Source organism: Piliocolobus tephrosceles, chromosome 16, assembly GCF_002776525.5.
Source record: "Piliocolobus tephrosceles isolate RC106 chromosome 16, ASM277652v3, whole genome shotgun sequence".
NCBI lineage: Eukaryota > Metazoa > Chordata > Mammalia > Primates > Cercopithecidae > Piliocolobus > Piliocolobus tephrosceles.
In genome coordinates, this window is record NC_045449.1 from 73,793,612 (window position 1) to 73,807,948 (window position 14,337).

Here is a 14,337-nt window from a genome sequence, read left to right on the forward strand (position 1 = left end):
CTGATGGGCGAGAGGCAGAAGGGCGAGGAGAAGGCATCCGAGTCCGAATCGAAGGAGCTGTCTCTGCTCACGCCCTCAGCCGACAGTTCCAAGGAGCCGTCCTCCTCCCCGGCCTCGGGCCGCAGCTCCCGCCCCTCCTCGGTGACATCCTGCGGACTGACTGTCGACAAGATCCCAGAGGGGCTGCGGGCAGGCCGCGAGGCCGGCTGGGCACCATCCACCCCCAAGCCCTGAGCCAGCTTCTCCTCGTCCTCCGGCGCAGGGCTGGCGAGCACGCCGTCCGGAATGCTCTGGGCCACCACCAGGATGTCCTCATCTTTTGGGGTCAGGGTGGGCCGCAGCTCCGTGGGGGAGGGCTGGTGGGAGGCTCCTGAGCTCCGGGTGCGCCGGCCCCGAGGGTGGGGTGCCTTGCGAACGGGGGAGCTCTCGGGCGTGATGTAGCGTAGGGCCTCCTCGTCCTGCCTCTGGATGCGAGAGTTGGGGACCCACGCCAGGATGAGGGTGGCTCCCAGCATCTCATCCTTCTCCATGTACAAGCACAGGTAACCTGTGAGGAGCCGGGGGATGGTGTGTTAGAGGCCAGGAGGCTGTGGATGAGGCCCTTGTGGCACCTTTGGCGAGCTGCTCGGAGAGGCCACCGCCCTTTAGTGAAGTGCCAGTCGGCCCTCAGATACAGCCTGGCCCTGAGCAAAAACACCAGAGGGAAACTGGGGAGCTTGAAATGAATTCCAGCTATGTGTGTTTTCTAAGAACACGCTTCCAGCAGATCCAGGGGGCACTGGTCCCCGAGCACCAGTCAGCCATGCGCCTTTCTTTTTGGTTTTTGGGTTTGTTTTTTTCCTTTGAGACAGGGTCTCACTCTGTGCCTCAAGCTGGAGTGCAGTGGCACAATCTCAGCTCACTGCAACCTCCACCTTCCAGGCTCAAGCAATCCTCCCACCTCAGCCTCCCGAATAGCTGGGACTACAGGTGCACACCACCACACCCAGCTAATTTTTTTTTTTTTTTTTTTAGAAATTAGGTTTCACTATGTTGCCCAAGCTAGTCTCAAACTCCTGAGCTCAAGTGAACCACCCACCTCAGCCTCCCAGCGTGCTGGGATCGCAGGCGATGAGCCATCAGTTCAGGCTTGCCATGCACTTTTCCAAGTACCAGGGGCTCTCCCTGTGTTCAGAGCCCCGACCCTGGCCCCAGGGCTCACCTGCCCAAGGCCTCCCTGTCTGTGTGAGCCCAGCAGCCCAGGTGCCCAGCTTCATGGCTTTACAGCACTGTTAGGAAGGATGGAGGCTGGAGACTTCGTTCTATTTCACAAAAAGAATTCATCCAAGCTGGGTGGTATTTGGACCTTTTCCAATCACGAGTGGCACTCGTGGCGTTTTTAAAACGCAGGTTGTTGGAGGAAGGAGCCACCTTTGGAGGTGAGCATTGACGTCACGCACGGGGTTGCTGGGGCCATGGAGAGGAGCAATTTCTCCCGGGCCAGGGCAAGTGGGTGAGTGCTCAGTTCTGGCGGGAAGTGGCATTTCCTAACATCAAGCAGCTTTGGGATATCCCGATCCCAGGATATCCTGGACCTCCCCCACCCAGTCTCCAGGTCTCCACAACTCAGACCCCTAGAATCTCCTAAGCACTGCTCCTGTTGCCAAGAGAAGCTGGGAAATTTGGGGAATGTCAGCCAGCTGTGCATTAGGGTAACATAAGCCTGAGGCTGAGAAGGGTTTCCACATCCTGGAAGCACGCAGCTTTGAGATCAGCAAGCAGGTCCGAGACGGCTGCTCCCCGGTCTCTCTCTAGAAGACCTCAGGCCAGGCGACCTCTGGGTCAGGGGGCTGCATCGCCCAGAACCTGCACCCCTTTCTAGGGCACTCCAGAGAAGCCCCTGCCCACACAGCCGCAGCCAACCAGCCAGTGGCTTTAAAGATACACTTATCAAGGCAGGGGGACAGAACACTCGCTTTAAATGTTTCATTGGCATAATTTAAACTTTTGTCTTGTTTAAAAATTTATTCAGTATTCGATTGAAACATAATTTGTATAAAGTGCCCAGATCTCACTGTAATGTATAACTTTGTTTTTAAATAGAGATGAAGTCTAACTCTGTTGTCCAGGCTGGTATCAAACTCCTGGGTTCAAGCAATCCTCCCACCTCAGCCTCCCAAAGTGCTGGGATTAGAGGTGTGAACCACCGTGCCCAGACGATAACTTTGCTATTCTGCCATCTGTCTGGGGCTTCTGTCCGTCCTCTTGCCCAGGCCAAGCAAATGTTAGGGTGTGCCAGTGCAGGCCACAGCTAGGCTGCAGGACCCTGAAATACCTTTATAGCAGCCAGGGAAGGGGATGGCAACAGGAAGAAATGAGAAGAAAAGAGTCCAGAGACCGCCCTACAGCCCCACCTCCACCGCAGACTGGCACTGTGCAGCCGAGAGCCCCTCAGCGTCTCTGAACACTGGCGTCCTTACCCACCTAAGAGGCCTGCTGGGGCCCTGGCCACGCCCATGAGGTGGTTGTGCAAATTCAATAAAGCAACAGATGAACAAAGCAATGCATTTATTTGTTGCAAGTCATTCACACGAATGACAAGGGGCCAGGCAGGCCTCAGGGATCACTAACCCATCTTTCTGTCCCTCCCTCTGGAAGCAGCAGGCCTGAGGGACTCACCCAGCCTGCCGTGAGCCAGACTTAACACCCCCAGACCCTCCTTCCGGGAGGACAGCTGCAGTTAGTTACACGTCCTGGAAAAGGAACCAAACGCACTTGTCTCTCTTATGTGCTGTGGCCCAGGGCCTTTAGAGCCCTCACTCAGAAAATAACCTGGGCTGTGTGACCCTGGAGCCTCGCCTGCCCTGGCTCACCTGGGTGGTGCTCCCCCAGCCCCTGCAGGCCCTCCGGCGGGTGCACGCACACATTGTTCTTGGAGTAGATGATCTCTCCATCCAGGACACGGGGGGACCCGCCGCCGCCGCCACCAGGGGCGAGGGTCAGGAGGTCCGAGGCTTTGGAGGAGGCCCTGCGAAGGAGGCGGCCCAGGGACATTGCCGGGCAAGTGTTTCCATCCTCCGCACGCGACAGCCCAGGCAGGGCTCGTCAAGACCTGCCTGGGGGAGGAAGAGAGAGGAGACGGTCAAGGTCGTGGACTTGCGTCCTGTCTCACAGCAGTACGTGTCGCCTCGGCACCCAGTGGGTACTGGCTAACCACAGGAGTGCATCCTGCTGGTGCACAGCCCTATACGGGGTAGGCCACATTCTCCACCTGGGCCAGGCCACCCTGTCCATCGCAGGAGGCTGAGCAGCGTCCCTCGGCTCTGGATGCCACTAGCACCTCCCTTCCCAGTACGACAACCAGAACGTCTCCAGGCTTTGCCAAATGTGCCTTGGAGGACAAAATCCCTCCCAAAGAGAACCACTAAGCTACAGGAACCCTGTTCCCACCTCAGCAATTTCACAAAAACCTCCAGGCGTTCTCTTTTCTCAGTTTCCCACCTGCGTCAGCACAAATGTGCCCTTCCAATTCATTAAAAAGAAATAAACAGGCCAGGTGCACTGGCTCACGCCTGTAATCCCAGCACTTTGGGAGGCTGAGGCAGGCAGATCACTTGAGGTAAGGGGTACGAGACCAGCCTGGCCAACATGGCGAAACACCACGTCTACCAAAAATACAAAAATTAGTCAGGTGCAGTGGCGGGTGCCTGTAGTCCTAGCTACTTGGGAGGCTGAGGCAGGAGAATCGCTTGAACCCAAGAGGCGGAGGTTGCAGTGAGCTGAGATCACATCACTGCACTCCAGCCTGGGCAATAGGGCGAGACTCTGTCTCAAAAAAAAAGAAAGAAGGAACATTTATAAACAAAAGGATTAGTATCCAGAATATATAAAGAACTCCTATAAATTCATGATGAAAAGGAGCAACATTTCAACAGAAAAAAATTGGTGCTCCATACAAGAGGAAAACCAAAGAACTGATAAATATGTAAAGAGATTCTCAGTTTCAAACAAAAATTCAACACCCAACAGACCAGTAAAAAGCAATTTTATGTCTAAAAATACTGAGGATGAGGGAAAGGGGAGCTGTCACCAGTCCTGTCTCCTCCAAGGCGGGAGCAACATGGCAGGATCTGGCACCACTGAGAAGGCCCAAAGCCCCCTGAAATTCCTCTATTAGGAAATACCTGAGGGTGGTTCCTCAAACTGCAATTTGCAGCCCTATTGTAGATCCTGAAATCAATTTAGTGGGTCAACACCAGCTTAAGAAGAAAAAAAGAAAAAAAAAAAATAGAAAATGCCCTTGAACCTTGGCCATACGTAGGCTCAGCACTGTGTCAGGGAACTTCTGCCCCATGAGGACACACCAGTGTAGGTAACACAACCTGGGATGTATGAAATGTATATATAATGTGTACTGTGACCTAAAACATTTGATGACTCTGCCTGGAGAAACCCAAGGAGACACCTACTCAAATGCTTTGCAGCCAGTTTCTACCAAGAAAAATGAAACCACTGAACCTCTAGATAGCAGATAAGAACCAACTAGACTTCTGTACACACGTGGAGCTCACAAACACACACAGCAAGCCGCGCCAAGGAACGAGCATCTCAGTGAAGAGGCAGGCACAGCTGGGCACAATGACTCATGCCTGTAATCCAAGCACTTTGGGAGGCCGAGGTAGGCGGATCACCTGAGGTCAGGAGTTCAAGATCAACCTGGTCAACATAGCAAAAGCCTGCCTCTACTAAAAATACAAAAATTAGCCAGGTGTGGTGGCACATGCCTGTAGTGCCAGCTACATGGGAGGCTGAGGCAGGAGAATTGCTTAAACCCAGGAGGTGGAGGTTTCAGTGAGCTGAGATCACGCCACTGCACTCCAGCCTGGGTGACACAGCGAGACTCCATCTCAAAAAAAAAGAATTAGCAATGGGAGTGAATAAACCAAATGTGGTACAAGGGACCACATTATTCTGCCTTGAAAAGAAAGTCTGACGCCTGCTATGGCATGGATGAACCCCAAAAACATTGCGCTAAGGGAAACAAACCAGTCACAAGAGACAAGGACTGCACGATTCTACTCGTGTGTTAACTACTAGAGTAGTTAGGTTCATAGAGACAGGAAGTGGAATGGTGGGTGCGAGGGGGTGAGGTGGGGGGAACGGGGAGGTCGTGTTTAAGGGGGACAGGGCTTCAGCTTGGGAGGATAAAAGCGTCCTGGACTTTGGGAGGCCAAGACGGGTGGATCACGAGGTCAGGAGATCGAGACCATCCTGGCTAACATGGTGAAACCCCGTCTCTACTAAAAAACAAAATACAAAAAAAATTAGCCGGGCGGGGTGGCGGGCGCCTGTAGTCCCAGCTACTCGGAAGGCTGAGGCAGGAGAATGGCGTAAACCCGGGAGGCGGAGCTTGCAGCGAGCTGAGATGCCGCCACTGCACTCCAGCCCGGGCGACAGAGCGAGACTCCGTCTCAAAAAAAAAAAAAAAAAAAAGCGTCCTGGAGGTGGACAGTGGCAGCGGCTCTGTCCACTGACTACACTGAATGTACTCAATGCCACCGAACCTGATACTTAAAAATGGTTAAAGTGGTAAGTTTTACCTTGTATGTATTTTACCACAATAAAAAATTAAACATTATAGGCCGGGCGCGGTGGCTCAAGCCTGTAATCCCAGCACTTTGGGAGGCCGAGACGGGCGGATCATGAGGTCAGGAGATCGAGACCATCCTGGCTAACACGGTGAAACCCCGTCTCTACTAAAAAATACAAAAAACTAGCCGGGCGAGGTGGTGGGCGCCTGTAGTCCCAGCGACTCCGGAGGCTGAGGCAGGAGAATGGCATAAAACCCGGGAGGCGGAGCTTGCAGTGAGCTGAGATCCGGCCACTGCACTCCAGCCCAGGAGACACAGCAAGACTCTGTCTCAAAAAATAAATAAATAAATAAATAAATAAATAAATAAATAAATAAATAAAATTAAACATTATCAACTGGCAGAGGGTCTCCAGGAATACGATCTTGTTCTTTGAACTTTCTGCATTTTTTACATTTCTCCAAAGATCCGGAGCTGGTTGAGGGTGGTCCCTAAATCACCTCCTTTTCACCCCCAGCACTTGGCTAGGCTCTGGGACAGAGGGTGGGTGGTAGCAAAACTGGCTCCCGCCCTGGCAGGAGGCAGGGGGCAGATGTCAGTGGTGATGGCCACCGTCCCAGGACCAGGCAGCTCAGTGCCCTCTGCCTCTCTGCTTCCCCTCCTCGGACCCCTCCGTGCCTCAGCCTCCCGCAACCCTGTTTGTGTATTGCCAGTTCTCTCTATGCTGCTTACTTCTCAAGCACAATATTCCAAAGATGTTCCAGCCAGCCCAGGAGTGGCCTTCCCATTCCCGAGTCTTTTTTTTTTTTGAGACGGAGTCTCGCTTTGTCGCCCAGGCTGGAGTGCAGTGGCCGGATCTCAGCTCACTGCAAGCTCCCCCTCCTGGGTTCCCGCCATTCTCCTGCCTCAGCCTCCCGAGTAGCTGGGACTACAGGCGCCCGCCACCTCGCCCGGCTAGTTTTTTGTATTTTTTAGTAGAGACGGGGTTTCACCGTGTTAGCCAGGATGGTCTCGATCTCCTGACCTCGTGATCCGCCCGTCTCGGCCTCCCAAAGTGCTGGGATTACAGGCTTGAGCCACCGCGCCCGGCCCCGAGTCTTTCCTCTGACAGATCTATCACTCCCGTCTCCCCATCTCACAGATCCCGATGTCAACATCACTTCTGAGAATCACCAGTTCTGGGGGTGGGGACCCAGGTCAGATTCTCACCTCCTCAGCCTTAAGCCACGGACGCCCTCTGCCTGATCTTGACCATCTCCAGGGCCCTCATCCACTCGGCTCTCCCTAGCCCACCCCTTCTTAGGCCCCCTCAACATGTCCAATGAAGGCGGCAGAAGAAGTCGACCCCTCGGTGCAGGGGTCAGCAAACTTGTTCTGCAAAAGGCCAGAGAGTAAATGCTTTGGACTCTCTGGGCCAGAGAGTCTGTGGTGACCACTCAACTCGGCCCTTGGAGTGCAGGAGCAGCCACAGACAGTAAATCATGGGCATGACTGTGACAGTGAAGCTTTACTGATAGACACCCAAGCTTAAATTCTAGATCATTTTTTCACGTGTCCCAAAAAAAATTCTTTCCATTTTTTCAACCCCCTTAAAAAACATAAAAACCAGCCGGGCGCGGCGGCTCACGCCTGTAATCTTGGCACTTTGGGAGGCCTAGGTGGGCGGATCACCTGAGGTCAGGAGTTTGACATCAGCCTGACCAACATGGAGAAACCCGGTCTCTACTAAAAATATAAAATTAGTCAAGCATGGTGGCACATGCCTGTAATCCCAGCTACTCAGGAGGCTGAGGTGGGAGAATCGCTTGAATCCGGGGGGCAGAGGTTGTGGTGAGCCGAAATCACACCACTGCCCACCAGCCTGGGTGACAGGGCAAGATGCCATCTCAAAAAAAAAAAAAAAAAGTAAAAATCATCCTTAGCTCATAAGCTGCACAAAACAGGTGGAAGGCTGGCCTTAGCCTGTGGGTTGCAGATGGCAGTGCCCTGGCATAGACCATCTGAGCAAATCCGGGGAACTCTTCTCCACCTCTCCAAACCAGCTCCCGGCCAACCTCTCCAGGAAGCCTTCTGGCCACTCCTGGCCTAAACACTTCATCCCACACAGTGACATATGACAACTAAGTGATGAAACTTTAAAATAAAATCACACTGCAAACTACAAATCAGAAAATGTATTGTCCTTCCCAATAATCATGTGGAAAAGCTGTGTTCTTTCTAATGTTGTCTAGAATATTTTTAGAATTCAAGAATTCTTCAAGAATTGCAAGGTCAGTTAATAAGCCCTGCAGGAAAATTGTTCCCCGTCCTCTAGACCAGCCATGTCCAACAGAAACACTGCAGGAGCCACAGATACAATCTCAAATTTTCTGGTAGCCATAGGTTTTTAAGCAAAAAAAAAAAAAAAAAAGTGAAATTAATTTTAATATTTTTTAGAATACATCTAAAATATTATTATTTCAACATGTAGTCAATATGAAAAGAATATTATTATTATTATTATTTTTTTTGAGATGGAGTCTCGCTCTGTCACCAGGCTGGAGTGCAGTGGCATGATCTCGGCTTGCTGCAAACTCTGCCTCCTGGGTTCATGCCATTCTCCCGCCTCAGCCTCCTGAGTAGCTGGGACTACAGGTGCCCGCCACCACGCCTGGCTAATTTTTTTGTATTTTTAGTAGAGATGGGGTTTCACCGTGTTAGCCAGGGTGGTCTCGATCTCCTGACCTGATGATCCGCCCTTTGGCCTCCCAAAGTGCTGGGATTACAGGCGTGAGCCACCGCGCCTGGCCTGAAAAAATTATTAATGAAATCTTTTACTTTTTTTTTTTTTTTTTTTTAGAGACAAGTTGTCACCCAGGCTAGAGTGCAGTGGTGCGATCACAGCTCACTATATTCTCAAACTCCTGGGTTGAAGGAATCCTCCTGCCCAGTCTCCCTAGTAGCTTGGACTAAAGGCACATGCCACCACGTCCCGATAATTTTTTTATTTTTTGTAGAGATGAGGTTTCACTTCTTTGCCCAGGCTGGTCTTGAACTTCTGGCCTCAAGTGATCCTCCTGCCTCAGCCTTCCTAAGTGTTAGGATTACAAGCGTGAGCCACTGTGCCCGGCCTATTTTATGTCCTTAAAGTCTTCAAAGTCTGCTGGGCATTTTTGCACTTAAGCACATCAAAGTTTTGCCCAGCCACGTTTTGGGTGCTCCACAGCCTGCGTGGTGTCCACAGCGGACGAGGCCGCAGCGGGGCTGGAGCCCACCTCCTTCTGTGTTTCAAACGGCACTACTCAGTATGACCGCCCCAGTCGCCAGAGCTGGCTGCACATAGCTCTCAGCTGCTTCCCCAAATCAAAACCCTCTTTAAGTGAAAACGTTTTGCCAGCACTGAGGATAATCAAAAAAATGTGCTGGAAGTTTTAAAGGAGATTCCAAAATACAAGTGTTCAAAATACAGCGTTTTCTCCCATACTATGAGATGCGGAACCTCACTGTGGCTCCAGGAGGTGTGTCCCAAGAGTGTAGCTTTACAGATGAGAAGCCAGGTTCTGACCACACAGGGTCATTTCGTGAGTGGGAAACCCTGGAGCATGAGACCTTTGTCCCCCACGTGCAGAACTCCAGCTCCTCCCTCACCCACCACCTGGGACGCCAGGACAACACCCTGTTCCTCCCAGATTGTTCTGGAGAGACCGGGTTCTTTTTGGAGAAACGGAGCATGTCTGTTAAACATCAGACAGGACCATTTGCTCTCTAAAACCAGTCCTCCTTATTTGTAGTATTTGCTTTTTTGCGAAGAGGCTATTTCATCAAAATCCAACCTAGTTCCCAACCTCTGGTCACCATCAAACTACAAGTGGAGAATCCTTGACGCATTTTTTTCAACTTTTTTTAGTTATGAAACACACTCAGAAGTAAAAGGAAGAATACGTGTCCCTTAAATCACATAATCCTAAGACATCTGTGTATTCTCTACTATATTTTGTGCCGTATAATGAATGAATTAATTAAAACCCCACTCCTTGGAATTATATCGTATCTTGCTTTCAGTTGGATCATAATTCTATTTTCCCAGGTGAAATATACTTATGATATAACAAATTTTAGGGTTGAAGTACATCTCCTAAAATTCCTGTGTTGAAGTCTTTTTTTTTTTTTTTTTTGAGATGGGGTCTCGCTGTGTCACCCAGGCTGGAGTGCAGTGGCACAATCTCGGCCCTCTCCTGTGTTGAAGTCTTAAACCCCAATACCCAAGAATGAAGCTGTTTTTGAAGAGAGCGTCTTTATAAACGTAATCAAGTTGCGCTGAGGTCAACATGACTGGTGTCTGTATAAAAAGAGGAAGCGGGAGGCTGAGGCAGGAGAATGGTGTAAACCCGGGAGGCGGAGCTTGCAGTGAGCTGAGATCCGGCCACTGTACTCCAGCCTGGGCGACAGAGCCAGACTCTGTCTCCAAAAAAAAAAAAAAAAAAAAAAAAGAGGAAGTTGGCAGCAGGTGCCTGTACACAAGGAGAGCGCCGTGTGAATAGAATACAATGAGCCACCTACCAGCAAGGAGCAGGCCTGGAGCAGCCCCTCCCTCACAGCCTCCGAAGGAAGCAACTCTGCCCACACCTTGATCTTGGACTTCCCACCTCCAGAGCTGTCAGAGAGAAGATTTCTACTGCTCAAGCCACCTGGACCCTGGTACTTTGTTAGGGCAGCCCTAGCAAACAAATATACCACATTTATTAACACATTTAAAAAGCATAAGACCAGGTGTGGTGCCTCATGCCTGTAATCCCAGCACTTTGGGAGGCCGAGGCGGGTGGATCACCTGAGGTTGGGAATTCGACACCAGCCTGACCAACATGGAGAAACCCCATGTCTACTAAAAACACAAAATTAGCCGGGCGTGGTGGTGCACGCCTGTAATCCCAGCTACTTGGGAGGCTAAGGCGGATCACTTGAGCCCAGGACGTCGAGGCTGCATTGAGCCGTGATTGCACCACTGCGCCCCACCCTGGGTGACAGATTATCCTGTATTTATTAGACATCTGTGTTCAGCTGTGAATTATCTGTTGGTGTGTTTTGCCAACTTTTCTGCTGGGGTGGTGGAATTCTTATTATTTTTAATACAGAGATTAAGCTGAGATGGAATTTTCACAGATATGTAAGAACTCTTTACAGAGCAAACATCATTAGCCCTTGCTATATTTGCTACATGTGTTTCTCCTAATTTGCCTTTTATTTATATTATCTATTTTGACATATGGAGGTTTTAAACTTTTATGTAAATTGATGGTAACTTTTTCTTAGTGACTTCCTTTATTACTTTTATACTTAAGATAATCCTTTCCAAGCTAAAGATCCTTAAACATTGGTCTATATTTTCTTCTATGTTCAATGAACTACTTTTAATGTTTCAGAAGCCGAATTCAAAGCATACATTTACCTGAAAGGGACTCAAATGTTAACTAAAGTATCGAGCAGTTCATTGAATGTTTATGTTGCTTTTATTGCTAGGTCCTGTTTTTATTGTTTACTCAGTTATCTGACAAAAACACTGAAATCTATGATGAATTAATAAAGCTGGGACTTACTTATTTATTTATTTAGAGACACAATTTTGTTCTTGTTGCCCAGGATAGTGGAGTGCAGTGGTGCTATCTTGGCTTACTGCAACCTCCGCCTCCCAGGTTCAAGCGATTTTCCTGCCTCAGCCTCCCGAGTAGCTGAGATTATAGGTGCCCATCACCACGCTCAGCTAATTTTTGTATTTTTTTAGTAGACACTGGGTTTCACCATGTTGGCCAGGCTGGTCTTGAACTCCTGACCTCAGGTGATCCACCTGCCTCAGCCTCCCAAGTGCTGGGATTACAGGCGTGAGCCACCACATCCGGCCCTGTTTTTATTTTTTGTGAGGCAGAGTCTCACTCTGTCACCCAGGCTGGAGTGCAATGGCACAATCTCGGCTCACTGCAACATCCACCTCCCAGGTTCAAGCGATTCTCCGGCCTCAGCCTCCCATGTAGCTAGGATTACAGGCACCCGCCATCACACCCGGCTAATTTTTGTATTTTCAGTAGAGACAGGGTTTTGCCATGTTGGTCAGACTGGTCTCAAACTCCTGACCTCAGCTGATCTGCCCGCCTCAGCCTCCCAAAGTGCTGGGATTATAGGCATGAGCCACCATGCCTGGCCGGGGACATTTATTATATAAAACTATGGACAATTTTAAGAGGTGCCTTGGCCGTGACCCGGAGGCCTATGTGGTTTCGCCCACTTCATAGTCCACACCCTCTCAGCTGCCCCAACCCTGCACATGACAAACACGTGTGTGAGATCCACTGTTCTCACTATCCACACGCTCCAGTGAGGGTAACGGCTCATCACAGGCAAGGTTTAGTGCGAAATGGACAGGTGGGGTCGTTTTAACTTCCTGCCCCAGGCCACCCCCTCCACCCTGCTGAGAGCACCTGTAATAAAATACGTTCTCAGAAATTCAGCAGACGTCCCTTCCAAAGACCAAGCCCGGCAGCTCCCCTCCCCTTGAGGGGCAGGCGGCCCTCCGGGGAACTGCGAACAGGCTCCAGTGGCAGCTGCTCGGAGGCTACCATGGGACAGTGCCCGGGCAGCCAAAGCCCTCCGTGCCCTCCTTCCGCCCCGCAGTCCCAGCTTGAAGCCACAGTTCCCCATGAGTTCAGAGTAAGCTCGTCAGAGACAGGCCCACAGCCCCTGCGGCCATTTCTTCCCCGAATCTCAATCCTGCTTTGTGTGGCCACGGCTTAAAGAGATGCTCAGCGCCACTCACACCCAGGGTCCTTCCGGGGACTCCTCACCTTGGTGCAGGCCAGGAGTGAGAACCGCCGCTGGGCCCACCACCCCGGCTCAGGGCATGGCTGGCGTGGCCCTGCTCCTCGGTGGCCCGCCTGGCCCCGCTGTGGGCTTCCCTCCCACCACCCCAGCCACAGTCACAGCCACAGTCACAGCAGGGTGTGTCAGGTCACCCTCATCTTCCACCTCCCAGGCCCAGCCGGTGCCTCCAGCCCTGGTGTGAATTTCCATTCGGGGTCCAAAATCCACCTTGGCAGCGCCCTCATTCTGCAGCTCCACCAGCCAGAGAAGAGTCCTCCAGCCAGAGAAGAGAAAGCTGAGTTTAACCTGACCCTGTCAGAGGCGGGGGAGCAAAGAGCTCCAGGGGACAGGGCTCCCAGGCCCCTGCAGGACGAGGCTGGAGGAACAAGCGCAGCAGCTAAGGACACAGCCCTCGGGGAGTGCGGGCGGGGCCCAGTGCAGGCAGGGCCCAAATCCCTCAGCTGCCGCCAGCTAAGGAGAAGCGGCTTTTGGCTTTCTGCGACAAAGCACAGCTTGGGGCCAGAGGCCCCTGCCCGGCCCAACCCGCAGCCCTGGCCACAACCAGAGGCCCCACCTCAGGCCAGCCCGGCAGGGCTGCAGCGGGCACGCTCCAGGGACCCCAGCCCCAAGGAGATCCCAAACTCATGCCTACTGCTCCCGCCCTGGAGGAGTCAGAGGCCGAGAAGCACGCACATGTGGGCACCCACCACACACCACACACCACAGACACACACACTACACACCACACACCATAGACACACACACCACACACCATAGGCACACACACCACACACCACAGACACACACACTACACACCACAGGCACACACACCACACACACCCTCTGTTCTACCAGCTTTGCCTCTGTTCTCCGAGAGCCCCAGTGTTGACCCGCCAGCCACTGCCTGGGCCCCACTCCTTCCCAGCTGTCTCCAGGATCAGGGAAGCCCCAGGTGGATCCAGGCCTGCAGGAGCCTCCCTACCCAGCCCCCACGCTGGTCTGTCCTGGGTCCATAGACATGTCAGCCACCTGTCACTGGACGGTAGGAAGTACAGGTGCTGTGAGCTGGAGGAGGGGCGCCTGGGCTCTGAGGGCTGAATGAGGGGCCTGGCAAATGCCCCTGGAGAGCCCTGGAGAGTCTTGCAGCAGCCTTGGCGCCTGGGCTTCAGGGCCTGCCTGCTGGGAGCACCCCCCTGCCGGGAGCCCTCCCCCTCCCCGTCCCAGAAGCAACTTCCTGCTAGAGTACCAGGGAGACACTGCTGCCTAATGGCCAGGAGCTTGCCCAGGGCAGTGGCCCCGGCCCACTTCTGTCCCTTGGTTGTGTCCCTAAGACCCAGGCCCTGGAGTCCGTAAGGACTCTCGACCCACGAGACAGGAAGCCCCACGGGGAAGCAGAGGCCTCCCGTCCCCATCTCATCACATACAGCACTCTGTACCTTCTGCTCATTTTTCTGTAAACCTAAAACTGCTCGAAACAATAAAGTCCGCCATGCAGAAACTGCACACGGGTGTGTAGAGCAGCTTTACTCATAACTGCCAACACTTGGAAGCAACCAAGATGTTCTCCAAGAGGTGAATAAATAAATAAACTGTGATACACCTAAATAATGGAGTATTATTCAATATTAAAAAGAAAGGGGCGGCCGGGCATCATGGCTCATGCCAGTAATCCTAGCACTTTGGGAGGCCAAGGCGGGCGGATCACCTGAGGTCAGGAGTTTGAGACCATCCTGGTCAACATGGCAAAACCCTGTCACTAATTAAAAAATACAAAAATTAGCCAGGCATGGTGGTGCACGCCTGTAATCCCAGCTACTCAGGAGGCTGAGGCATGAGAATCACTTGAACCCAGGAGGTGGAGGCGGCAATGAGCCAAGATTGTGCCACTGCACTCTAGCCTGGGTGACAGAGCGAGACTCTCTCCAAAACAAACAAACCT

General features: G+C 52.0%; 1 protein-coding gene across 1 annotated transcript in view; it reads right to left on the reverse strand.

Moving 5' to 3' along the window:
• TBC1D16 (TBC1 domain family member 16) overlaps positions 1-14,337 on the reverse strand; it is a 97,841-nt gene that overhangs the window by 74,141 nt on the left and 9,363 nt on the right. The window contains exons 2-3 of the mRNA XM_026455872.1: positions 2,853-3,095; positions 72-547 (exon numbers count right to left, since the gene is read on the reverse strand). Coding sequence (XP_026311657.1) covers positions 72-547; positions 2,853-3,033 — 657 coding nt within the window. The 5' untranslated portion in view covers positions 3,034-3,095. The remainder of the gene's footprint in view (positions 1-71; positions 548-2,852; positions 3,096-14,337) is intronic.